This window comes from Coregonus clupeaformis, chromosome 30, assembly GCF_020615455.1.
Source record: "Coregonus clupeaformis isolate EN_2021a chromosome 30, ASM2061545v1, whole genome shotgun sequence".
In the NCBI taxonomy this organism is placed as follows: Eukaryota; Metazoa; Chordata; class Actinopteri; order Salmoniformes; family Salmonidae; genus Coregonus; species Coregonus clupeaformis.
The window spans coordinates 33,347,641-33,375,000 of NC_059221.1; the positions used below are offsets into that span (position 1 = coordinate 33,347,641).

General features: G+C 46.0%; 1 protein-coding gene across 8 annotated transcripts in view; it reads left to right on the forward strand.

Moving 5' to 3' along the window:
* The window catches only part of LOC121545392 (serine/threonine-protein kinase WNK2), a 73,353-nt gene that overhangs the window by 43,865 nt on the left and 2,128 nt on the right, over positions 1-27,360 (forward strand). For 2 of the 8 annotated variants that reach the window (XM_041855881.2, XM_041855882.2), the window contains exons 8-27: positions 2,469-2,748; positions 4,591-4,706; positions 5,171-6,115; positions 7,070-8,299; positions 8,577-8,615; positions 10,087-10,248; positions 10,678-11,205; positions 16,008-16,346; positions 17,410-17,459; positions 18,173-18,335; positions 18,422-18,538; positions 19,188-19,358; positions 19,720-19,771; positions 20,380-20,478; positions 20,823-21,598; positions 21,992-22,043; positions 22,190-22,263; positions 22,502-23,139; positions 23,458-23,690; positions 23,966-24,184. In XM_041855881.2, coding sequence (XP_041711815.2) covers positions 2,469-2,748; positions 4,591-4,706; positions 5,171-6,115; positions 7,070-8,299; positions 8,577-8,615; positions 10,087-10,248; positions 10,678-11,205; positions 16,008-16,346; positions 17,410-17,459; positions 18,173-18,335; positions 18,422-18,538; positions 19,188-19,358; positions 19,720-19,771; positions 20,380-20,478; positions 20,823-21,598; positions 21,992-22,043; positions 22,190-22,263; positions 22,502-23,139; positions 23,458-23,690; positions 23,966-24,184 — 6,283 coding nt within the window. Of the gene's footprint in view, positions 1-2,468; positions 2,749-4,590; positions 4,707-5,170; positions 6,116-7,069; positions 8,300-8,576; positions 8,616-10,086; positions 10,249-10,677; positions 11,206-16,007; positions 16,347-17,409; positions 17,460-18,172; positions 18,336-18,421; positions 18,539-19,187; positions 19,359-19,719; positions 19,772-20,379; positions 20,479-20,822; positions 21,599-21,991; positions 22,044-22,189; positions 22,264-22,501; positions 23,140-23,457; positions 23,691-23,965; positions 24,185-25,056; positions 25,156-27,360 lie in introns of all 8 variants that reach the window. The other 6 variants (XM_041855878.2, XM_041855880.2, XM_041855879.2 and 3 more) reach the window with 6 other exon arrangements.

Consider the following 27,360-nt stretch of genomic DNA (forward strand, 5'->3'; position numbering starts at 1 on the left):
AGTCCTCAACCCATCGAACACCTTTGGGATGAATTGGAACGCCGACTGCGATGATTTTGGAATGAGATGTTCGAATAGGTGTCCACATACTTTTGGTCATTTAGTGTACCACTGTGGTGTTAATTGTAGAAAAGGATACGTTTTGTCTTTGTTTTGGCCTGGGTTAACTCTGTCTGTTTGTCCTCTTCTGTTGTGTCCTGACTTTTCAAAACAGCCATGAGCAGACTTGTCTTTATTTGTATTCTTCTTCATATCTCATTGTGAAGGTCACCAGAGATGTGCCTGGTTTGAATCTCTCTTCTCGTGCCTCAGCATCACTGTCTATTCCGTCAAGTCAGGATGAACATCCACTAACCATTGTCATTGTGTTTGACCATGTCTGGGTGACCTGCATTTTATTGTTGTCTGTGTTTGTATTAGTGAGCTCATGTGTTTCTGTATGGTGTTTTTAAGCTGTAAATATAGTGTTTATTTTACCCTGTAGGCTATTTGTGTGAGTGGGACAGGCTTGGGTTTGTGTGTGCTTTACCATAGTTTTGTGTGTGTTCAGTGTGTTAAGCTTTGCTTTTGTTAATGGGCCAGGCTGTCGTGAGTGTTCATTTCTGTTGTGAATGGGTCAGGCTGCAGTGCTTAGTGTTACTGAGAGTCAGGGCCATCGATTATTTTGTCAGACAGCAAGCTGACCTGCTTTCCTCCCTCCATCTCTCCATGCTGGAGACATTTTAAAGTCTTGCTGTAACGGTCGTTTTTGAGGAGAGAGGGAGAATGTGGCCCACAGTACAATGAGGATGCACTGTCGGCACTCCCCATCTCCAATCACCCCTTGTCCCACTTCAATGACTAATTTCTCTACAGACGTGCACCATGGGAGATGTAGTTTATCTTCATCGATGGGGCTCTTGTCTCCGGTCGTGCACTCTGCTACTCAGCGAGTGGAAACGATGCCTCCTTAGGCTTCTTTGGTTTCTTATTCAGGGCATGGTTTATGACATGTTTTATTCAGTTTTGTGTTGATTAAATGACTACATATTAAATTACTGTGAACAACGGTCTTAAAAGCAAAATGATCGTATTGTTAAAGATATGGGACACGTACTCAATGAAATTAATACATTTGCCAGCCTGTGCCAAAACAGAAAGCATTTTGAAACGTTTTATGGCAGGTTCAGGCCATAATTCCTATTTAATTCCAAACCTCCTTAAAAAAAAAACTCCTTATTTTACACTTCCATCTCTTCCCATGGTCTAAATCAAGGGTCGGCAACAGGCCAAAACCGCCCTGCTAGTTCTTTTAATTGTATGAATTTTTTTGGTGGCCCCCCCCCTAAGTTTTTAGTAAACACTAAATTATAACAGCAAAAAAACATTTAGGAAATCTGTTCCCAAGTATCCCCACAAATAAAGAGCTGTGATTGGTATCAAGGTATGAAAAGGTTATTTTCAAATACAATCTCTGTTTGGTAGTGCTGAGCTTTTTGAGGTCGGTTCAGTTTCAATATTTTTTAAAACATTAAATGCTCTATGCATTATGTGGGTTGAATGCTGTAAACAACACAGAATAAAACAATTAATAAAAGTCCCATGATGGTAGTGACTGCCCATTACTACTTATTAACTATTTATTCACATTACTTTACTTTAATAAAATATTTCAGTTGTGTATATTACATGTATTTTATTTGATGACTATTATTTCATTCCAAGTCATCTCATCTCTATAGAGCTTCTGCCTGTGCTGTCTGACAAAATTACAAATTTTTTTATTTTTAAGTAAATAAGGCATACGTTTATGACTTTATTTTCAAGTAGAGAGCAGTTGCTTCGGGAGTTCTCTTTCGATCACGCATTCTTCAGTTTTTTTCGTAGGAGGGTAAAAACACAGACTGGACAATGGATTATGGTCTTTGTAGTTAATTACCACGTTTTCCTACTACATCACACAGTTCGTGCTTGATTGAATTTATCTCTAGAGAAACTGTGTATTGTGCACATTGAGTGCACAAATAAATGATTGAACCGATGTTAGTCAATTAGTTGTTTAAAAACCCAAAAATAACTGACATTTCGGTTAATCGCTCAGTACTGCTGTTTGGGCTTAATTATGGTCAATTTGCAGTGTACAAATTATTATAAATATGTTCCAGCCCCCCGACTATTTGCTCCGATTAAAAATCGGCCTGCGGCTGAATCTAGTTGCCTACCCCCTGTGTTAAATGCACCTGTCCTGTATCCTGTCTTATTCCACACAGAGGCAGACTATTCTCTCTGAACCCTCTGAACCCAGCTGCTGACAGAGTATTTTTTTCCCCATCCTCAAAATAGATTCTCCATCTCTTCCCCTTCCTGCTCTCTCTCCCTCTCTCTCTCTCTCGCTCCCTCCTCCCGTCTCTCTCCTGTTTTCTCTCCTCTTCCTCTAACACATTGACTCTAAAAATACTCTTCTTTCTACACTCCTCTCTCCCCGACAGGTGGAATCCGGGTTCTTCCATGAGAGTGATGCTAAGATCGTGGGGAAGTCTATCCGAGACCGTGTAGCGCTGATCAAATGGAGGAGGGAGAGGACCGTATCGGCCGGACCCCCAGTGGGCCAGGGAGAGGCAGGACTCGGGGCCCAGGCAGCCCCAGCCCAGGGGGCCTCTGCTGGGGCTACGCAAGCAGGACAGCCCCCTCTGCTGGAGCCTGAGGAGCCAGAGGCAGACCAGCACGCCAGGCTGTGTAACCTTCCGGCCAGCGCCACCTCTGTCACATGTGAGACACCACTGACATGAAACGTGTGAAACCCCACAAGACTTACACCTCCCCCTGTCACATACACATACATTTGACACCGTGCTCTCTGTTTGTGTCACGCGGTGGAATTGGTCTTTGACAGTAGAGTTTGTATTATACGGTGGTTTGTGCTTGTTTACAGTGGGGAAAAAAAGTATTTAGTCAGCCACCAATTGTGCAAGTTCTCCCACTTAAAAAGATGAGAGGCCTGTAATTTTCATCATAGGTACACGTCAACTATGACAGACAAAATGAGGGGAAAAAATCCAGAAAATCACATTGTAGGATTTTTAATGAATTTATTTGCAAATTATGGTGGAAAATAAGTATTTGGTCAATAACAAAAGTTTCTCAATACTTTGTTATATACCCTTTGTTGGCAATGACACAGGTCAAACGTTTTCTGTAAGTCTTCACAAGGTTTTCACACACTGTTGCTGGTATTTTGGCCCATTCCTCCATGCAGATCTCATCTAGAGCAGTGATGTTTTGGGGCTGTCGCTGGGCAACACGGACTTTCAACTCCCTCCAAAGATTTTCTATGGGGTTGAGACCTGGAGACTGGCTAGGCCACTCCAGGACCTTGAAATGCTTCTTACGAAGCCACTCCTTCGTTGCCCGGGCGGTGTGTTTGGGATCATTGTCATGCTGAAAGACCCAGCCACGTTTCATCTTCAATGCCCTTGCTGATGGAAGGAGGTTTTCACTCAAAATCTCACGATACATGGCCCCATTCATTATTTCCTTTACACAGATCAGTCGTCCTGGTCCCTTTGCAGAAAAACAGCCCCAAAGCACCCATGCTTCACAGTAGGTATGGTGTTCTTTGGATGCAACTCGGCATTCTTTGTCCTCCAAACACGACGAGTTGAGTTTTTACCAAAAAGTTCTATTTTGGTTTCATCTGACCATATTACATTCTCCCAATCCTCTTCTGGATCATCCAAATGCACTCTAGCAAACTTCAGACGTGCCTGGACATGTACTGGCTTAAGCAGGGGGACACATCTGGCACTGCAGGATTTGAGTCCCTGGCAGCGTAGTGTGTTACTGATGGTAGGCTTTGTTACTTTGGTCCCAGCTCTATGCAGGTCATTCACTAGGTCCCCCCGTGTGTTTCTGGGATTTTTGCTCACCGTTCTTGTGATCATTTTGACCCCACGGGGTGAGATCTTGCGATCTCTCCAGATCGAGGGAGATTATCAGTGGTCTTGTATGTCTTCCATTTCCTAATAATTGCTCCCACAGTTGATTTCTTCAAATCAAGCTGCTTACCTATTGCAGATTCAGTCTTCCCAGCCTGGTGCAGGTCTACAATTTTGTTTCTGGTGTCCTTTGACAGCTCTTTGGTCTTGGCCATAGTGGAGTTTGGAGTGTGACTGTTTGAGGTTGTGGACAGGTGTCTTTTATACTGATAACAAGTTCAAACAGGTGCCATTAATACAGGTAATGAGTGGAGGACAGAGGAGCCTCTTAAAGAAGAAGTTACAGGTCTGTGAGAGCCAGAAATCTTGCTTGTTTGTAGGTGACCAAATACTTATTTTCCACCATAATTTGCAAATAAATTCATTAAAAATCCTACAATGTGATTTTCTGGAAAAAAAATTCTCAATTTGTCTGTCATAGTTGACGTGTACCTATGATGAAAATTACAGGCCTCTCATCTTTTTAAGTGGGAGAACTTGCACAATTGGTGGCTGACTAAATACTTTTTTCCCCACTGTATTTGTGTTTGAGTAACCTCTCTCTCGCTGTCACGTTGTACCTTTGACAGTAGAGTTTGTGTGTAAAGACTAACCCCCAATCTTTGTATGTCTGTAGCAGACAGTACGTTTGACAGCGGCCTGGGCTCTGCTGTGTATTCTGACTCCCACAGCAGCCAGCACAATGTCCTCTACCAGTCCCTAGTGGAGCCCATCACCATGGCAATACAGCAGGTCTGTACCACACACACTCAGGGCATGTGCACTATACACAGGGTCATTATCATAAATGTACACCACACATACACGCATAACTAATACACACACACTCACTCACACACAGGACATAACATACATGCACTCTACGCACATTGAGCACGTGCACATACAGTATGTCCTCATTTGCATAGTAATACCCATCACATGCATATGTATGTGGCAAATGCTCACACACGTATGGATCCTCATTGATTTACAAATGTAATAACATAGGCACATTTTATGTTTATGCCCAACCTAAAGATTTACTGCATCTCATTTGCTCAGATTTCTCCAATTAATCTCCATCCTATTCCATTTTCATGTTTTTATTGTGTGTATGTGTTGAATTTTTTTCATCAGTTTTTGGTTGTGGATTGTGTGTAAAGTGTCGTTTTAAGTAACATGTGTTTTGCCTGTGGGTCCCTGTATGGGCTCAGCGTCAGCGAAGTGGTCTGTATTTGGCTTCAGCACACCCCCGCTCCTGTGAAAGGGGCGAGGGGTGGAAAGGAGCCCTGGGACCGGAGCTCCGAGTGGGGGCAGGAGCAGCGGCACGGAGAGGGAGTGCATCGGTCATTGACACTCTAAGAGGCAACAAAATCACTCTTCATATGCTCCTGCAACCTCTGACCTCTGGGCCCTGCAGCCCACAGAGAGCTGCCAGTCCCGCCCCCACATCACCAGACAACCAAACAGACAGCAGCCCCTCTGAGTTCTGCTCCGAGGCAGAGGACCGCTTCCCTTCTCCGAGTGCTTTGCCTGCCCCCCTCCTCCTGGCCCCCCCTGCCCCCACACACTATGAGGCTCGACGTCATAGTGACTCTTCTGTGGAATCCCAGACATTGGAAGCCACCAATGCGAGCAGGGTTAAGTCTGTGTCAGGGGGGCGGAGGCACTCAGACCTCGGCACCCTGATGAGTCTAAACTCTGCCCATCATCACCACCAAGGTGTGCCCAGAAAGCACCTCTGCCAGGCCTGCTTGTCTCTGCTGCTGCTGAAGTCACGGGGGGAGGGGCACAAGCAACAGCACATCGCCTTTCCTTTTCCACTACACCCCTGTGGGACGGCGACAACCGCAGGGTCAGGTGGGGTGAAAGGTCAAAGTCACATAGGAAGTGACTGCTCTGACCTCTTCTTACTACAAAAGAACCTGATGAACATCATCAGCCGTAAAACCACCCCATCCAACCAGGGCCAACCCTCCCTCCTCCACCTGCCTGCAGCCCAGCAGCCTGCCCGGAGCTATGGGGATGGGAGTCTGAAGTTACCCCAGAGAGGCAGCTTCAGTGGTGGCCACACAGCACCCCCTCTGGCCAAGCCCACACAGGACCGCAGGGCCAGCTACTGCGCTGGGGAGCACCGAGCCACCGAGCCCCCGGGAGTGGTAGGTCATCTCACAATGGTCTGAAGTGGCTTTTGCTCAGTGTCTTCTTTCCTTCATCTGCACTGAACTAACAAAGGATAGGTGAAAGTAATATGGTGGATGCCAACAACTAATTTGCTTTCACCTGTCCAATTCCTTGATGTCAGTGCAGATGGGGTAAAGCAGGTGAGGAGAGGAAGTTACTTTAGACTATTGAGATAGTCCCCGACCCTCAGCTCAGCCTGTAGAGCTGATTCCTGTAGACTTCACTCTCTGCTTAAACCTGTAGAAGGGGCTCTGTTTTACTGCTGTCATAGGACTGGACCCTGCTCTCTCTTCCGCTCAGCTTCAAACTACCATAGAAGTCCATGGTTCTACTGGTGCGCTTTGGGACAAGCTGGTTCTCTGGAGGACCATAGATACTGCTGACTGACTAACTCTCTAACCCGCTGCCAACTTGAGCTGGCCTGTTAATGTCTTCTCTTTATGCTTTACTGACCGAATGCCAGAACGCAAAACCCATCCTTCTACACCCGCTCATATCACCTTGCCCATGGAAAGTCCTCAGTGAATTAACAGATGGCTGCTGCAAACCAAGGGAATGAATGATGCTGTGTCCCCTCTAACCTCCCATAACCCCTCTTCCCCTTCCCCTACCTCCTTATTGTAGTGCACACCTGCTGCCTCTTCTGTTAACCCTGCCATTGTCTGGGTGTTTTTAAAATTGTTATTTTAATCCTTCAGCCACTCATTATCATTGACATCCTGTGTATTTTGGCTCATATTGGTTTTTCTCTTGTAGAGGATGTCTATCTATATTGTTCCAAGTTTGTAGATTCAGATATTTAGATGTATTCATTCATTCAGAAATATTTTACATCACTGTCAAATACAGTAACTTTTAACGGGGGCCTAAAAGCACCCCCAATGTCTCTGTCTGTCCTTTAACAAGTCTCTCTCTCTCTCTCCTCTCAGCCCAGTGCTGTGCACACATTGCTCCAGAACCATGCATCTCTCCAGGGCCAGCCTGCTTCCGCCCCGGCCCTGCACACCCCCCTGCAATACCTCCAGCCTGGCCACAGCTACCCCACCATTCCCCTGGTCACTCAACAGATGCCCACCACAGCCAGCTTCTCAGCTGCAGCTCTGCAACACACCCCAGCCTCAGCAAATTACTCGGCATCAAACATGCCTCTGCAACAGAATCATTCTGGACAAAGCTACCCAGCTCCACTTCAGCAACAGACAGCAACAGCAGCAAGTTATACAACTGCAAATGTACCACTTCAACAGCCTGCAGCAAGCTTTTCAGCGACAACCATGCCCCTGCAGCAGCCGCACACAGCAGCAACAATTCCAATCCAGCGGACACCAACTCCACAGAGTTATGTTGCTCCAGCTCTGCAACAGTCGACTCAAACTGCAGCGAGCTACGCAGCTCCAGTGGAGCATCTCCAACAGACTGCACCCACACAGAGCTATGCATCTGTAGCCCCAACTGTGGTCCACACAGTACCTATACCCAGTCTCCCTACTCGGGAACCCAGTGTAGCAACACAGCCTCTAGCTGCTGTTGTGCCTCCCCCAGTCCAGCCTTGCCCAGCCCCACACAGCCTCTCAGACAAAGCCATGCCTCCCATTCTGCAGCCAGGCCAGTCTAGTCCCATGTATCACAGCCAACAGACAGTGCAGGTCCCCATTCAGCAGCAACACAGCCAGCAAATGGCACAGACCACGGTCCAACAGGCTAGTCCCATACATCACAGCCAACAGACTGTCCAGGTCCCCATTCAGCAGCACAGCCAACAGACTGTGCAGGTCCCCCTACCCCAACACAGCCAGCCAATGGCCCAGCCTACTGTCCAACAGGCTCCAGTTGTCCAGCGCTACCAGTCACCTGCCCATACTGTGCAGCAAGGTTCAACCCTCCAGAGTTACCCTACTTCTGTACCCCTGATGGGGCAACAGAACTCTGCTTCACAGAGCTACCCACCCATAGCCCCACAGGCTGCAACGGTGCAAGGCTACACATCACTCCAATCCAGTGTGATGGGTCAGGCCTATCCATCTGCTCTGGCTCCACAGCAGGCCGCAGCCCCACAGACCTACCCAGTGGCCCCCATAGTGCAACAACAGACTGGGACTACTGCTCCTACTGCACAGCACAGCCAGGCCCAGGCAGCCCCACTACCCACAGGCCAGCAGGTGAGGTCAATATGAAGTTGAAGGAGTCTTCAGTAACTTAGCAAGTTGCCCAATTTTCAACCTGACCCCTGCCCTCTGGGCACTTGTGGACAATTGAGAGGATTCAGTGGAGCTGTTCTCTTCATGGAGTGCTTAAGGCTAGGGGTCGATATGTAGTTGAGCAGTAATTACCTCTCCCCGGCCAAAGCTAACCTGATGGAGAGTAACTGCCCAGTACAGTGCTCCCCTTTTTGAGTGAAGTTTCAGTTCTCTGACCCTGTGTTTTCATTTCTCATAGTACCAACTCTATCTCTACAACCCAGCTTTCCTGAACCAGGTAGATCTCCCTTCCTCTCAATACACACTGTCAAAATCACCTGAATAACACTGTCGGAGGGAGAGAAAACCAATACACTGTGCGTCCTTTGTGTCAGATGAACAATGTTTATTTATGACAATACTGTTGTTGGTTTGCCTGTCTGTTTGTTTAGATGCTCCTGGGATGAGGACTTTAGGTTTGTTTAGATGCTCCTGGGATGAGGACGTTAGGTTTGTTTAGGTGCTCCTGGGATGAGGACGTTAGGTTTGTTTAGGTGCTCCTGGGATGAGGACGTTAGGTTTGTTTAGATGCTCCTGGGATGAGGACGTTAGGTTTGTTTAGATGCTCCTGGGATGAGGACGTTAGGTTTGTTTAGGTGCTCCTGGGATGAGGACGTTAGGTTTGTTTAGGTGCTCCTGGGATGAGGACGTTAGGTTTGTTTAGATGCTCCTGGGATGAGGACGTTAGGTTTGTTTAGGTGCTCCTGGGATGAGGACGTTAGGTTTGTTTAGGTGCTCCTGGGATGAGGACGTTAGGTTTGTTTAGGTGCTCCTGGGATGAGGACGTTAGGTTTGTTTAGATGCTCCTGGGATGAGGACGTTAGGTTTGTTTAGGTGCTCCTGGGATGAGGACGTTAGGTTTGTTTAGGTGCTCCTGGGATGAGGACGTTAGGTTTGTTTAGATGCTCCTGGGATGAGGACGTTAGGTTTGTTTAGGTGCTCCTGGGATGAGGACGTTAGGTTTGTTTAGGTGCTCCTGGGATGAGGACGTTAGGTTTGTTTAGGTGCTCCTGGGATGAGGACGTTAGGTTTGTTTAGGTGCTCCTGGGATGAGGACGTTGGGTCAATCACAGAGCCAGTAGTAGTGGTTTCTTCTGAGCGTGGCCAAACGGAGACATAATGGAAAACTATAATGAAAACAATAATAGTGCCTTTATCCCCGCTGCATCTGCCAGCTCCGCAGTCCCTCAGGCCTGTTCTGTGTCTGTGGAGTGTGCTGCAGTAACAGCCACATATACTGGCTGACTCCAGGCACAAGGACAGGATGGGAAATGTGAGCCTGATTCTGATTCGGGTCAATAGCAGGAAAAGCAGATATCCAATTGAGAGATGTAACCAGAGACCCTCTCTCTCTCGTCTGTCCTGTCTGTCCTGTCTGTCCTGTCTGTCCTGTCTGTCTGTCTCGTTCTCTCTCTCTCTCTCTCTCTCTCTCTGTCTGTGTGCCTGTGTGTTTCGTTCTCTCTCTCTCTCTGTCTGTGTCTGTGTGTTTCGTTCTCTCGCGCTCTCTCTCTCTCTCTCTCTCTCTCTCTCTCTCTCTCTCTCTCTCTCTCTCTCTCTCTCTCTCTCTCTCTCTGTCTGTCTGTCTGTCTGTCTGTCTGTCTGTGTCTGTGTGTTTCGTTCTCTCTCTCTCTCTCTCTCTCTCTCTCTGTCTGTCTGTGTCTGTGTGTTTCGTTCTCTCTCTTGTTCGCACTCTCGTACTCTGTCTGTAGAATCTCCCTGCGGGTCAAAGCCTTCCCCAGCACCACCAATCATTATGTAGTCTGCCTGCCCAGGCACTGCCTCCTCAGCAGCCATTGGCTCAGGCCTCTGTCCCTCTGCAGTTGCAGCCACTACAGATGTCCACTTCTCTGCCACCAACACACCTTTCCCAGGTAACCCCTCCCTCTCAATTTCACTGCTACCTGGGATGGATTGTCCTTTATTCACTGTCTCTCTTTTTTTGGTACCATACTGTATGTAGCCAACTCTATGTACGTAGATGTGCTAATTACATTTGGCCACTAAAGTTGATCTTTTTAAACTGTTGACCTCTCAAGCTTAGAGGACTTTGGTTCTTAGTTGAGTATAGCTTGGGGTATCTCTTGCTTTGTGTCTAATGGCATACTATACCCAATATAGTGCAGTGCTTTGGTCAAAAGCTGTGCACTATATTAGGAATATGGTATTTTTTGCAATTTGCCTTTTGCTTGCCTGATCGGTTTGCAGTATAGAACATAATTGGAAATGCTAATGGGTTCCATACTCCAGACCCTGGTGTCTGATTGCTTTCATATTCTACCCTTTTCTTCTCCTCCTCCCAGTTTCCCTCACCGTATCCCAACATCCAAGTGGTGACCTCTCTGGCTGGATGTGACTCCTACCCTCACCCCTGCCCTGTTCCCCAGTCCTACCCCTCCTCCACTGCCCCCTCTCTGCCCCCTCTCTACCTCTCCCCAGGCCAGCCTGCCACTCTGCCCCCCTCTGTCTCGCCCCTCGCCACCCTGCATATAGGGAATGCTCTGGTGCCGCCCACCTCAGTGCCCTTGATACCCTCACCCAAAACCCTGCTGGCCATGGCAGCACCCACACTGCCACAGCACCTGCAGATGTACCCCGCTGTTTTGCAACAGTGTGTTATGCCACACACACAGCCACACACACAGCTCCCCACTCACACACACCCTGACTCACTGCCTGAACAACAGAACACACAACTGCAGAATACACACCACAAGAACCCAAACCCTGCTGCCGTATCCCTACCTGTTCAACACAACACACACCCCACATACTCACACCCTGCCGCTGCACCTGAGCTTGCTCTGCACAGCTCGCAGCCATTAAGACAGGTAAATATGCAGTGCCTTCAGAAGGTATTCATACCCCTTAATGTATTCCACATTTTGTTGTTACAGCCTGAATTCAAAATTGATTAAATATATTTTTTTCTCTCACCCATCTACCCAAATACATACATACCTAATTTGCATAAAGTTTTCACACTCCTGAGTCAATACTTCGTAGAAGAACCTTTGGTAGCGATTACAGCTGTGAGTCTTTCTGGGTAAGTCTCTAAGGGCTTTCCACACCTGGATTGTGCAATGTAAAATTCTTCAAGCTCTGTCAAGTTGGTTGTTGATCATTGCAGCCATTTTCAAGTCTTGCCATAGATTTTCAAGTAGATTTACATTACCAGTCAAAAGTTTTAGAACACCTACTCATTCCAGGATTTTTCTTTATTTTTACTATTTTCTACATTGTAGAATAATAGTGAAGACATCAAAACTATGAAATAACACATGGAATCATATAGTAACCAAAAAAGTGTTAAACAAATCAAAATATATTTTATATTTGAGATTCTTCAAAGTAGCCACCCTTTGCCTTGCTGACAGCTTTGCACACTCTTGGCATTCTCTCAACCAGCTTCATGAGGTAGTCAACTGGATTGCATTTCAATTAACAGGTGTGCCTTGTTAAAAGTTAATTTGTGGAATTTCTTTCCTTCTTAATGCATTTGAGCCAATCAGTTGTGTTGTGACAAGGTAGGGGGGGTATACAGAAGATAGCCCTATTTGGTAAAAGACCAAGTCCATATTATGGCAAGAACAGCTCAAATAAGCAAAGAGAAACTACAGTCCATCATTACTTTAAGACATGAAGGTCAGTTAATCCGGAAAATTTCAAGAACTTTGAAAGTTTCTTCAAGTGCAGTCGCAAAAACCATCAAGCGCTATGATGAAACTGACTCTCATGAGGACCGCCACAGGAAAGGAAGACCCAGAGTTACCTCTGCTGCAGAGGATAAGTTCATTAGAGTTAACTGCACCTCAGATTGTAGCCCAAATAAATGCTTCACAGAGTTCAAGTAGCAGACACATCTCAACATCAACTGTTCAGAGGAAACTGCGTGAATCAGGCCTTCATGGTCGAATTGCTGCAAAGAAACCACTACTAAAGGACACCAATAAGAAGAAGAGACTTGTTTGGGCCAAGAAACACGAGCAATGGACATTAGACCGGTGGAAATCTATCCTTTGGTCTGATTCCAACCGCTGTGTCTTTGTGAGACGCAGAGTAGGTGAATGGATGATCTCCGCATGTGTGGTTCCCACCGTGAAGCATGGAGGAGGAGGTGTGGTGGTGCTTTACTGGTGACACTGTGATTTATTTAGAATTCAAGGCACACTTAACCAGCATGGCTATCACAGCATACTGCAGCGATACGCCATCCCATCAGGTTTGTGCTTAGTAGGACTATCATTGTTTTTTCAACAGGACAATGACCCAATACACCTCCAGGCTGTGTAAGGGCTATTTGACCAAGAAGGCGAGTGATGGAGTGCTGCATCAGATGACCTGGCCTCCACAATCACCCGACCTCAAAACCCAATTGAGATGGTTTGGGATGAGTTGGACCGCAGAGTGAAGGAAAAGCAGCCAACAAGTGTTCAGCATATGTGGGAACTCCTTCAAGACTGTTGGAAAAGCATTCCTTATGAAGCTGGTTGAGAGAAGGCCAAGAGTGTGCAAAGCTGTCATCAAGGCAAAGGGTGGCTACTTTGAAGAATCTAAATATTTATATTTGATTTGTTTAACACTTCTTGGGTTACTAGATGATTCCATATGTGTTATTTCATAGATTTGATGTCTTCACTATTATTCTACAATGTAGAAAATAGTAAAAATAAAGAAAAACCCTTGAATGAGTAGGTGTGTCCAAACTTTTCACTGGTACTGTAAGTCAAAACTGTATCTCGGCCACTCAGGGACAGTCACTGTCTTCTTGGTAAGCAACTCCAGTGTAGATTAGGCCTTGTGTTTTAGGTTATTGTCCTGCTGGCTGAACTCCAGTTTAGATTTGGCCTTGTGTTTTAGGTTATTGTCCTGCTGAAAGGTGAATTTATCTCCCAGAGTCTGGTGGGAAGCAGACTGAACCAGGTTTTCCTCTAGGATTTTGCCTTTGCTTAGCTTCATTCCGTTTCTTTTTTATCCTGAAAAACTCCCCAGTCCTTAGTGATTACAAGTATACCCATAATATGACTATGCTTGGAAATATGGATGGTGGTACTCAGTAATGTGTTGAATTGTATTTGCCCCAAACATAACATTTGTATTCAGGACAAAAAGTTAATTGCTTTACCACATTTTTTGCAGTATTACTTTAGTGCCTTTTTTCAAACAAGATGATATGTTTTGGAATATGTAACTACAATGTTGTTGATCCATTCTTAGTATTCTCCTATCACAGCCATTTAACTCTGTAACTGTTTTAAAGTCACCACTGGCCTCATGGTGAAATCCCTGAGCGGTTTCCTTCCTCTCTGGCAACTGTGTTAGGAGAGACGCCTGTATCTTTGTAGTGACTGGGTGTATTGATAAACCATCAAAAGTGTAAATAATAACTTCACCATGCTCAAAGGCATATTCAATGTATTTTTTTATTTGTATCCATCTACCAATGGATGCTCTTCTTTGCGAGGCATTGGAAAACCTCCCTGGTCTTTGTGGTTGAATCTGTGTTTGAAATTCACAGCTTGATTGCGGGACCTTATAGATCATTGTATGTGTAGGGTACAGAGATGAGGTAGTCATTCAAAAATCATGTTAAACACTATTATTGCACACAGTGAGTCCATGCAACTTATTATGACTTGTTAAGCAAATGTTTTATCCTGAACTTATTTAGGCTTGCCATAACAAAGCGGTTGAATAGGTATTGACTTGACATTTTAGCTTTTCATTTTTAATTAACTAATTAAATTTCTAAAAACATAATTCCACTTTGACATTATGGGATATTGTGTGTAGGCCAGTGAAAACAAATCTCAATTTAATCAATTTTATATTCAGGCTGTAACACAACAAAATGTGGAAAAAAATCAAGGGGGTTGAATACTTTCTGAAGGCACTGTAAGAGGGCTGGAATTGAACAAAGGTTTTTGTGGTATAACGGGAGTCGGGAACCGCATCTGTGTTTTTGCATACCTACAGTTGAAGTCGGAAGATTACATACACCTTAGCCAAATACATTTAAACTCAGTTTTTCACAATTCTTGACATAATCCTAGTAAAAAGTCCCTGTCTTAGGTCAGTTAGGATCACCACTTTATTTTAAGAAAGTGAAATGTCAGAATAATAGTAGAGTGATTTATTTCAGCTTTTATTTCTTTCATCACATTCCCAGTGGGTCAGAAGTTTACATACACTCAATTAGTATTTGGTAGCATTGCCTATAAATTGTTTAACTTGGGTCAAACGTTTTGGGTAGCCTTCCACAAGCTTCCCACAATAAGTTGGGGGAATTTTGGCCCATTCCTCCTGACAGAGCTGATATAACTGAGTCAGGTTTGTAGGCCTCCTTGCTCGCACATTCCTTTTCAGTTCTGCCCACACATTTTCTATAGGGCTTTGTGATGGCCACTCCAATACCTTGGCTTTGTTGTCCTTAAGCCATTTTGCCACAACTTTGGAAGTATGCTTGGGGTCATTGTCCATTTGGAAGACCCATTTACGACCAAGCTTTAACTTCCTGACTGATGTCTTGAGATGTTGCTTCAATATATCCACATAATTTTCCTTCCTTATGATGCCATCTATTTTGTGAAGTGCACGAGTCCCTCCTGCAGCAAAGCACCCCCACAGCATGATGCTGCCAGCCCGGTGCTTCACGGTTGGGATGGTGTTCTTCGCCTTGCAAGCTACCCCCCTTTTCCTCCAAACACAATTATGGTCATTATGGCCATAGGACATTTCTCCAAAAAGTAGGATCTTTGTCCCCATGTGCAGTTGCAAACCGTAGTCTGGCTTTTTTTATGGCGGATTTGGAGTAGTGGCTTCTTCCTTGCTGAGCGGCCTTTCAGGTTATGACGATATAGGACTCGTTTACTGTGGATATAGATACTTTTGTACCTGTTCCCTCCAGCATCTTCACAAGGTCCTTTGCTGTTGTTCTGCGATTGATTTGCACTTTTCGCACCAAAGTACGTTCATCTCTAGGAGACAGAACGCGTCTCCTTCCTGAGTGGTATGACGGCTGCGTGGTCCCATGGTGTTTATACTTGTGTACTATTGTTTGTACAGATGAATGTGGTACCTTCAGGCGTTCGGAAATTGCTCCGAAGGATGAACCAGACTTGTGGAGGTCTACAATTTATTTTCTGAGGTCTTGGCTGATTTCTTTTGATTTTCCCATGATGTCAAGCAAAGAGGCACTGAGTTTGAATGTAGGCCTTGAAATACATCCACAGGTACACCTCCAATTGACTCAAATTACGTCAATTAGCCTATCAGAAGCTTCTAAAGCCATGACATCATTTTCTGGAATTTTCCAAGCTGTTTAAAGGCACAGTCAACTTAGTGTATGTAAACTTCTGACCCACTGGAATTGTGATACAGTGGATTCTAAGTGAAATAATCTGTGTGTAAACAATTGTTTGAAAAATTACTTGTGTCATCCACAAAGTAGATGTCCTAACCGACTTGCCAAAACGAGTTTTAATGACTCCAACCTAAGTGTATGTAAACTTCCGACTTCAACTGTAGCTATTATTTTTGTGTGTATATTTTTGTAGACATGATAATGTGAACGCATGTTCATGTGGCGTCCTCCCCTACTATAATATATTTAGTGTGTTCCCCTCTACCTCAGCAGGTCCAGCAGCAGACCCAGCTTCCAGATCCACTCCCCCCCTCCCAGCCTACCCAGCCTGCAGTTTTCTCCTCTCCCATACATAGTGGGCTGGGCACAGTCACTGTCGCAGCCCAGCTTGACCTGAAGCAGAACGTCAGCCAAACCCAGTCTCAGCTTCAGGCGCAAGGCCACAACCAGAGCCAACCCCAGGTTCCAGTGCCGCAGCCACCTGTCTCCCAGACTGCAGGCCCTGGGCCTGCCATCACCAGCTTGACTCAGCAGAACCAGGCCAGTGCCAGCAGCAGCACAGGGACCAAGGTCACCTCGGCACAGCCTCTAACAGAGTCCAATCTGGAGGTATGGAGGACTGACCTGACCTATACGTCCACACCCTAAGCCCTCAAATCTCCCCCCTCTCAGTCCTTCAAATCTCCCTTCTCTCAGCCCCTCCGACCCTCCCTCTACCTGTTCCTCAAACAACATCACCAATATCCCTGCACGCCAAATATCCTCCCCAACCATCCGTTGGTTAAGTTGTGCCTTTTTGGTTGCGTATGCTCCTAAAATATTTTGCTGTGCGACCTGGAATTGTTATTTTGGAGCACCAGTGCACCTAGAAAAAAAATCACCCAGATAATAATTGTTGTAATGATTAGGCTTCGCTGTGCCACTGTTTCCGAGTTCCCTAAAGAAAAAAAGTGCTACAAATAATAGGCTTGTTTCTAGCCCAAAACTTGTCCCATATTATCACGCATAAACCATGACGTGGGCCATTCTAAAACTAATCGCGGGACATTAACCATTTGTTTACACCTTATTCAAATCAAATCAAGTTGTATTTGTCACATGCGCCGAATACAACAGGTGCAGACCTTACAGTAAAATGCTTACTTACAAGACCTAACCAACAATGCAGTTTTAAGATAAATAAGTGTTAAGTAAACAATAGATAAGAAAAAAGTAAAAGCAGTAAAATAACAGTAACAATAACAGTAGCGAGGCCATATACAGGGGGTACCGGTACAGAGTCAATGTGCGGGGGCACCGGTTATCAGTCATGTTATCTCATTGGCTAACTAGCTAACAACCTGGTAACTTTACCAGTATATCTAAACATTTGGGGGCACAGAATGAAAGGATAGCTTCTTTTCAGGAGATCAATAATCATAGCAAGCTGACAGATCTCTTGCGCGTCGTCACTCTTAAATAGACGGTGTAACATTTTAAATGTAATGCATCTCAATAGGAAATTGTGCTTTTTACACGTTGTAGAAACTTCATATTCCACAACTCTCCCTCATGTCCGTTTCTGACCTAACTAATAATGACACATTCCATGTTCCCACTCTCTGTTCACAGCATGAACAGCCCTTCATCCTGTTGGACTGACTTTGTTTGTTTGTTTTTGTTTTGTCTGCAGGATCCTGGTGCAGAGAAGCAGGCTTCAGGGGCCAGCTACTCCTACGACAGGTAGGATGGCTATCTTCTGATGGCTATCTGGTGCAGAGATTTGGTGGTGTGGTAGGAGACTTTTTCAGTGATGCCTATCATCCTCCTCTCTCAGGATGAGGGTAATCTAACAACCATGGTAAGAGGTTCGGTGGTGTGGCATCAGTGGTAGTTGCTTAGCAACGGGCATCCCAGAGACCTCACTTAGGGTTTTGGTGAGTGCTAGCAGAGAGCGAGTGTTGCCCAGGCTTGTTGTGGTGGTTGATGGATGAGATGAACAGAGGGATTGAGTGTTGTGTACTGCAGGGAATGCAGCCTGGTTTTCTGGGCATGTGTTCTGAGCTGTTCCATTGTCTAGGACTATAGTATATAGGCCTACCAATTTGGCAACGGGGAAATCTGGATACTGTTTCTGCTCCCTAATTGAATTGTTAAGAACTGTGTGTAACAAGACCCTTGTATCGTTTTATGATGAACAATTTCCCTTGAAGCAGAAAGTGTGTGCAGGCTTTCCCTCATTCCACCACCTGGTTTAGTTTTGATTTTGATATGCATAGATCGTTAACTTTTGGTGCACAGCTGACGCTTAAAGTGCATATCGGAGAAGTGTGCACACTGTTCAATGCTCTGGTTTAGTGCAGGATTTTAGGACTGTCTCAACCCATTGCATTTGAGTTTATGCATGAGTTGGTTGATTTTTCCATAACATGGTCTCCCGCTCTTCTGTAACCCAGTGTGAACTCAGATGCCACCTCAGGGAAGGAGATGAGCGACGGTAATGAGGGGACACACGGGTCAGGGAAGGGCGAGGGGAAGGTCCGGAAACCCCACCGCCGCTCCACACGCACCCGCTCACGCCAGGAGAAGATCAACAAGCCCAAACTCAGCATGCTCAACGTGAGTACAGCACACACATACAGAGTCTAGGATCAATCTGCACACCACACATCCATGTCTCTGACCTCTGTTCCTCCCTGGTACAGTTGTGTAATACAGGGGATAAGATGGTGGAGTGTCAGCTGGAGACCCACAATCACAAGATGGTCACCTTCAAGTTTGACCTGGACGGAGACGCACCTGAGGAGATTGCCACTTACATGGTACCATTAGTGGAAACACTTGCAATGGCACATAAGCCATGAGAATTGTGGATAAAAAAAAGTATTTGTTCCTTACATACACTTCTACAGGCTTTTGAAACACAAGCACAGACACACTGACTTACACCCCCACACACAAACTTGTGTAGTCCTGAATATCCTTATAAACATCTACTTGTGACGTGGGGCTGCTGCACCTACACAGATGCACAGAGTAGCTCCAAAAAATTTCCACGACGCCCCAGAGCTACCCAAACTGTGTGTGTGCTCTCTCTGCCTGCTAGCTCTTAGTGAGGGAGATGCTCTTTCATGTCTCAAGGCACTGAAACTCCCTATGATGCTGTTCTTTTCCACTGCATTGCAGCAAAACTCTCTCCTCTCTCTCTAAAAATTCCAGCCCTGTTCATTTTTTGTACGTGGATTAATATTTTATTGCACATAATTTTTTTGTTTCATTCCCCCAACATCTATAGAGGTTTCCAAAACTGATGCCTCTGGCCCAGTTTTGGAAAGGCAGGTTTCAAACACTTTTTAGTGACTTATTCAATTCACGTAGGCCTAGTCCAATATTTATCGAAGAAAATTATTTTTATTATCAACTTTTAAGGGGATCTAATACTGACGGATGGTCTCTCTCTCGGTCTGTCAGGTGGAGAATGACTTCATCCTGCTCCTGGAGAAGGAGATGTTTATAGAGCAGCTGAAGGACATTGTGGACAAGGCTGAGGATATGCTGAGTGAAGACACTGAGGGGGAGAGGAGCTCTGACCACGCGGGCAGTCCTCAACAGAGCCACGGAGCAGTCATACTGGGGGGAGAGGTGAGGAGGGGGGGACAGGGGATTTAGGGCTAACAGAGTTGGAGTAAAGGTAATGGTGCAGGATGGGGGAGAGTTGGGGGGATTTGGGGATAACAGAGTTTGGGGGAGAGTTAAGGGTGCAGGATGGGGGGAGATGGCAGGTGGCATCTTTAAAACACTCTCAGGATGACTGTGAGCAGGGCTGCCAACAAACCACTGCCACGATAGAACCGTTGTTGCTGATGAGACACTTTTAGCTAACCTAATTTGTCATTTGGGGGCCAACATAGTGACATTGTTGAGAGAATCCTTTCAAGCTTCATTGTCTAGAAGTTATACTCTTTTAGCACCAGCCATTTATAACGATACTCTCCCTTTCTAGGGTTCAAAGACTGCTACACCTAATTCACCACAGCTTGTTTACCAGCAGAACGGTAAGGCTTCGTTACCTCCTGGCCACATTGTGTGCAGGCTTTTGCTCAAGCCCAGCTGTAACACATCGATTCAGAAAATCAACTAATCATGGTCTTCAAATGAGTTTTAATTATGTATGTTAGAGATAAGGGGGAACAAAATCCCTGCACTCGCTGAGTTCTTCCAGGACCACTAATCTTCTAGCTTATCTCAACCCACTTCAGATGCATTACATAGCACATTACAGCCTCTCTGTGAACCTCAGACACAGCAGATTAGAATGTTCTGGGAGGTTATTGTTGTCAGGAGTGGAGATGATGAGGGTGACTGGTTGTTTCATAGGGACTGCAATCTCTCTTTAGCTCTCAATCGCTCTCTTTCACATCTCTCTGTCCTATCGTCCCTCAGTCCTATCTTTTCATGTCTCCCCCAATCAATCTCTCTATCCCCCCATTTTCTTCCTCTGAACATAATTTGATAGTTGATAGACATTTGTGAGCATCTCTCTTTTTCTCCCTCTATTTGCAGTTAATCTGAATTTGAGTGCATGTTTCTCATTCTCTAACTCTATTCTGTTGCTAGTAGATCTGTGTCTATGAGTGTGTCTTTGTCTCTGTGTACTTGGCAGTCCTCCACACTGGGAAGCGCTGGTTCATTATCTGCCCCGTGGCCGAGACGCCCACGCCAGACAGGGAGAAGACTTCATCAGACACCTCTACAGCCAAGGGTACACACACACACACACACACACACACCCTGGGTGAATAAAGCAGCATATTAGTGTCTTTGTGTAGTGCTGTGTGTGTCTGTGTGAATGAACTAATGAGTGTGTGTTGTATGTGCTGTGTAGGGGTCAGTTATGTAATGCCAGTGTTGCAGTGGCTCTGAGCTGTGGTGAAGGGCAGGCTTTGTGCTCCAACTGACAGAGCTCTGATGGGGGAAGACAAGTGATGATGTAATACCCTCACACACCCACAGGACATCCATCTCCTTGACGCCACTCTTTTATTTCATCATTTCTCTTTCTTTAACTCCTTCTCTTCTCTCTCTTCCCTGCTCTCTCCGCTACAGAGGCTCCTGTTACGTCATTGTCTAGGTCCAGCTGCAGTACTACTCCTCCTGTTCCTGCCCTGACCACCATAGCCCCTACTCCAGCCCCCTCTGCCCTCCCTGCACCTCAGAGCTCTGCCCAGCCTCAGGGCCCCAATGTGGGCATGGCCAGAATGCAACAGCCCCAGGCCTCTGGAACCAAATCCACCACCACCAATACTACCACTGCTGCCATGGGCCGCCACGCGCCCTGTGTCTCCATGGTAACAGACATCCCATGTTGCCCCATCGTTCCACCTGTGTCCCTGGACGTGAATGGGGCGGGACATAAAGGGGCAAGCGGCACTTCCTCCTGTCTACCCAATCAGGGGGCCAGCCTGTCAGGAGACCCGCCCCCTCCGCTGGGCTCCCACCAACCAGTGGTCTTGCAGCAGCCCTACGCCACACCCAGCATGGTGGGTGGAGGAGGTGGAGTCACAACACCGTCACAGCCCCAGAGTCCCGCCCAGCAGGCCTTCCAGCAGCAGGATGGACCTGGTGGATCCGGGAGTGGAGGTGGTGGGGGCCTGGGGGAGTCTGACGGAGAGGGCCCCCCCAGGGTGGAATTTGTGGACCGCACCATCAAGACTCTGGATGAGAAGCTGAGGAACCTGCTGTACCAGGAGTACGCCCCATCTGCTCCCTCCAGCACTGCCTCAGACCTCCAGGGCTCTAGCACAGAGGGGGTTAGCTCTCCCCCTGTCTCTGACAGCCAGACCACCACAGAGGAGGGGCTCCCCAGGAAGGGAGAGCTGCTGGTAAAGATGCACTGTGTGTGTGCGCATGCGTATTCCGATTAGGGCAGCCGCAGCGTTTGATCTGATGTCTGGGTCTGTGTGTGAATCCCTCATGTGAAATTGATTCAGCCATTGACTGTAATCACTGCCAATTATAACTCTGCCTTTAGTGAGACTGATACTACGTTTAGCAGAGGAAGTAGAGCTCAGGGTTGCTGGCCAGATAATCCATTATACTCTGCACCCATGGCAGTTTGATCTCTGATGGGCCCTGATGCGGGTTGTGTGGGTGGGATGGTAATTGATATATTTAGACACGGCAGGGGTCAGAGAAGGACAATGGCTAGACAAACACCCTGTAACCCTCATATACTATTGACCAAATAGTTTCCCCCCCTTTCTTTCCGCTCTCAGCCTCAGATCCCTGAGCGTACAGATAGTTTGGATACCCTGAGAGACTCTGCAGGTAAATAACATCCCAAAACACACTTTTTATATTAAATTATATTATCCTATGTATTGTGTGTCTATTTGGATTTGTATCCATTTCTGACTATTTAGGGTAGACCCTAAAGTGATTCAAATGTTTTAATGTTTCAATATTTTGTCAAGCCTGTAAAGGAGTGCTGAACAGAATAGACTTTATGGGCAGTTCCAGTTCCTATGGCTCCAAGAGCCGTTTTCAGGTAACTTTCTTCATCTCACTTTACCATAGCTAAACATTCTGAAATGAGAGACAAACTATCTTGAGTAAACCAAAGTTGACTTTTATTTTATTAAATGGAATTATTCTTTTGACGTATGTAATATTGTTCTCAAGATTTAGATCTAGTAAACAATGGAATCAGTTTATTCAATACGATATTAAATATTTAAATAGTTTATTAAGTTTCAATTTGATCATGGTCTTAACTCCACCTCCAGATCGTCCCCACTCCTCCGGATGTCATTCGTCGTTTAGAGAAGGGCAGAAGTCGCAGCACCTGCAGCTCCACGGCTCCCTCTAGTGGCTCGGGGGACTCTCACGCTGCAGCTGAGGGGGAGGGACGGCGAGACCAGGGGTGTTTGGCCGTGGGCAGGTTCTCAGTGATAACCACCGAAGAGGGGCCGGAAAACGCCTCCAAACCTCACTGTAGCCACCGCTACTCAGCCCCCCCAGACTTCTACCAGGACACCTCCAGCCCCAACGCCACCCCCACCCTGCTCCCACGCGCCCGCACTGCTGACGCTGCTACCAACTACTCCTTCCACTTCGACTCTGAGTCGGGGGAGGAGGACACCAGTAGTTTAGCCCCTCCCCCTGCACACCACAAGCCTCCGACCCAAGCACTCTCGGAACACAGCGGAAGTGACCTCATGAAGAGGGCGGTGGCCTTCCTGCGCCGCACGGGCCGCAGCAGCAGTGTGCATAGCTCTGATTCGCCGAGCCGGCAACCCGTGGTAGCGAACGGCCACGCCCTCTCGCCGCCTGGACCCGGCCACGCATCGTATGTCAGCAGTGACAACGATTCTGAGTTTGAGGACGCGGACATGAGGAAGGAGTTGCAGAGGCTGAGGGAAAGGTATGTGAACACACACACACACACACACACACACACAAACACAAACACACAAATATGAATTCATACATGCACAGGGTCAATGTTAACCCATGGAAATATAGCAAACTATCAACCACTGTAACCTTCATAGCCCTGGATAGGTTTGTAGCCCATTAAACACTGCAGAGAGGTTTAACTGCTAGTTATTATTATTACTACTAAGTTAGTGACATTTTAAAATTGTACGAGTCAATATAAACAACAGTTCCTCCCCCAGTTGGAGAGAAATGGAAAACATTCTTCTATATTATTGCATGTACATTTTATCTTCCTCCCCAGACACATAAAGGAGATCTCAGAGCTGCAGGCGTTCCAGAGGAGTGAGATAGAGCGTCTGTATAAAGAGCTGGGGAAAGCCCTGCCGCCTGGTTTAGGCCTGCTGCACGCTGCGCCCCCTAGTGGCCGCAGACGCAGGGCCAGTAAACACAAGCTGAAGGCGGGCAAGCTGCTCAACCCCACGGTGCAGCAGCTGAAAAACAACCTGAACGCCACCACTGCCGGTGAGAGGAAAGGTGTGTGTGGATGTGTCAGACTGTGGTAAGAAGAGGGGAGAGAGGTGTGATTGATAGAGGGGGATGAGGATAGGTGTGAGTGAGGAGGGAAAGAGTGAAAAATGTGAGTGTGAGGGGAGCGAGAGAAAGGTGTGTTTGTGAGCAGTCCTGAGAAATGGGAAATGAGTCTTGAGGCAGATTTGGGAGGATTGGAAATGTGGTAATAATAAAGAAAAATGTATCCCCAATTCACCATAAAGCTGGCTCTGTGGCTTATCCAGTATTTCTCTCTGAAGGTGAGAGTGCACCGGGCTTGTCTGGCTCTCCAGCTAAGAGCTCCATTGTGTCTGACGGCTTGGCCCGCTCCAGTGGCAGCAGCAGTAGTACCAGCAGCACTCTGCCCAGCACGACCCCAGAGCCCGTCCAAACCCAGCAGCCCTGCTCCCTCAAGGGCTCCCTCTCCTCTGACAGCATCTATGGTGGCGGCATGGCCACACACGAAGGCCCAGGGCAAGGTACCTACACATACATAAAGGACAAGGTATACACACTGTGGCATAGCACACACAGTACACATCCACATTGACGAATATCACACACATTTGGTGCATATCCGTACCTAAGAATGCGTCACACACACACACACACACACACACACTCACACTCACACTCACACTCACACACACACACACACACACTCACACTCACACACACACACACACACACACACACACACACACACACACACAGGATTCAATCAATATACCAAAAGCAAACACGCCCAAACACGTGTCACTCACTGAGGTGTGGACACATACTCAAACACACTCATTTGTCCTGAGGAACACCTGAACAAGACCAACACAAGACCATCAGCTTAATCTGCTGTAGTATTCTAAACTCTAATATTCTAAGCTGCCTAAATCGGAGGTCTCATAAGGGGACATGGTAATTGCTGCATTGCAAATAGTCATGTTTGTCAGTCTTTCATCCAAAGCAAATGTTTTTAGGCAAATATACATAAGGTGAGAGTTGCACCACACATGTCCCCTGCGCCAAAATACTGCCACTTACTGCATGACTGCTGAGGTGTCAATGGACGCTATATTCAAGCACTGGTCCCAGATCAGTTTAACACTCCTCATGGTAAAGTTCCGGATGGATTGGGGAAAGGTAACCTGCTCTCAGACCAGTGTATAGTGACAACTTGTCCCTATAGTGAATGTGAGGGCAGTCTCCTGTTGCTGGTTTAGCCCATGTGGCTGTACCCTGTACTGGTGCTGCTGCTGTTAGTGGTGGGGGTTTCTCATCCCAAGTCTCTGTGCACTTTTACAGAAGTGTCTCTCTTTGTTTCTTCTCTTCTTCCCTGTTATATTAATTTTGACAGGCTGGACGGTATACCACCAAACATCAGAGAGAGTGACCTATAAATCTAGTAGCAAACCACGTGCTAGATTCCTCAGTGGACCCGTGTCTCTGTCCATCTGTTTGTATTTGTTGTTTTCTACTTTTCCTCACACATCCCATCCCTCTCTCCTCTCTTTATTTCACCTCTTTATCTTTTCTCTCGACCAGATTGTTCTTTTGTATGTTTTTAGATAGTGGATCTTCCCCCCTCTTCCTCACGCTCTTCACCACTCCCTGTCCCCAACACAAGCATATGTTGGCCATTTTGTGTCCCTAACACAAGCCATTTTTTGTTTTGTCTTCATAGCTTTCTCCCCTCAGCCATAAGTTGTTTTGGGTTTAGACCTCCCTCCATACAAACGCTTTGTGCACTGCTTTAAACAGACTCCAAAAGCATCCCAGCTAACAACAAATATTCCCACAACTTTAGAGAACCTTCCCTTAAGAGTCTCATTAGGTAATTAACTAACGTTTTCATAGGAATGTTCCCGTGATGTGCAAGGAATATTTCCAAGAGAATATTCCTTTAATGTCAAATAGAACTTACCCCAGAACGTGGTTACCATGTTCTCAGAATATAAGATATTAATGTTCTAGACACGTTAAATTAGTATGTTCCAAGAATATTAATGTGTCCTGTTTTCTGTGGGTTAGGAGAATATTCCATCAACGTCCCACCAAACATACACAGCAACCATGTTCTGTGTATGTTTGATGTGACGTTGATGGAATATTCTCCTAACCCTCACAAAACTGGACACAGGAATGTTCTTGCAACATTCTCATGAAACGTGTCTAGAATATTAATATTGGCAACCATGTTCAGTGTATGTTTGGTGGAACGTTGGAATATTCTCATAACCCTCTGAAAACTGGACATATTAATGTTATTGCAACCTCCCATAAAACACGCCTAGAACATTAATGTTGTATATTCTGACAACATTGAAACCACATTCTAGATAAGTTCTCCTTGACATTAAGGGGATGTTCTAACTTTAACACCAAAACATGGTAAAAAGGTTCTCAGAAGGTTTTTGCTAACATAGTTAAAAGGAACATTCGATCTAACGAAAAACTGGACACTCAAACATTATGGGAACATTATGGGTTACATTACAAAAATATTCTCTCCTCCCTAGAATTGTTAGCTGGGATACTGTATTGTCATAGAGCTAGTCTTCTCCAAACATGGGCGATGCTAGATCCGAAACCTGGGTGAGAGTGTATCCTATGTGTGTGTGTTTTCATTTACTCACTTCCTTAATTATATATCTCGAATTGAGGCGCATCGGCCCACAACCCCTCTGTATACCAAGAGAAAAGCCAGCCCTCCCCCTGATAGCCCAGCCAGGTTCCAGAGAGGCTTGTGTTGGTTGCGGTCCCTCTCTCTGTCTCTCATATTTGGACTGGGAGGACGGTGCATGGTGCAGGCAGGGCACTGATGGAGACTGGCTCCTGCAAAAGGGCTGTATCATCAATATTATCTACTTCCTCCTCCTCTTCTTCTTCTCCCGCTTTACCTGCATGTCTTGATAAGTGCTGACTGATGTGCTCCGGCTATAGTATCTCTGTGCTCTTCAGTTTTGATTTTTTTGGTTCCTTTGTTATGTTTCACAGGCATTGTTGTACTTACTGGTAGTTGAACTGTTTTTAGAAATGAGCTTCAGGGGACTTGTTACTCAAGTAATTACAGTATTGATGATTCTGTGATTCAGCTCTCTACTCATCCAAAATATATATGAGAACAGCATAGCTTTACTATCAACACTGCATTGTAGAGTTGTATTTTCCATTGTAACCTTTAACATACCATGTAAAAATGTAAATAATACAAGCCTGGAGCATAAAATATTGACAGTATTACTGAAACAATGACTTATTCCAAGTAAGTTTAAAGAAAAGTTTGAGACATGACAATAGGACAGGACAAGGATACTAGGAGCATAGAATGTGAAGGTCTGTTCAGGTACAGTGTTGACCTGCCCCACCTTACTGTGGACCAGTCTTCTTTAAACCCCCTGTACTGTACTCTACCACCATACCCAGGGCCTAGATCTCTCTTTCTGTTCTGTGCCTCGTTTATTTTATTTCCGTTAATGTTTTGGAATGACCGCACAATTGAATAGGAGCTAGTCTTTCCCCCACTCCCATTATGTCTCACTGATTTTAAACCCCCTTCTCCTCTCCTCTCCACTCCTTTCTTCCTCTCCTCTCTCTTCCTAACTGATTTGATAGCTGTGTGTGGCTTTGAAGCAGCTTGTCCAGAGACCTGTGGTGTTTA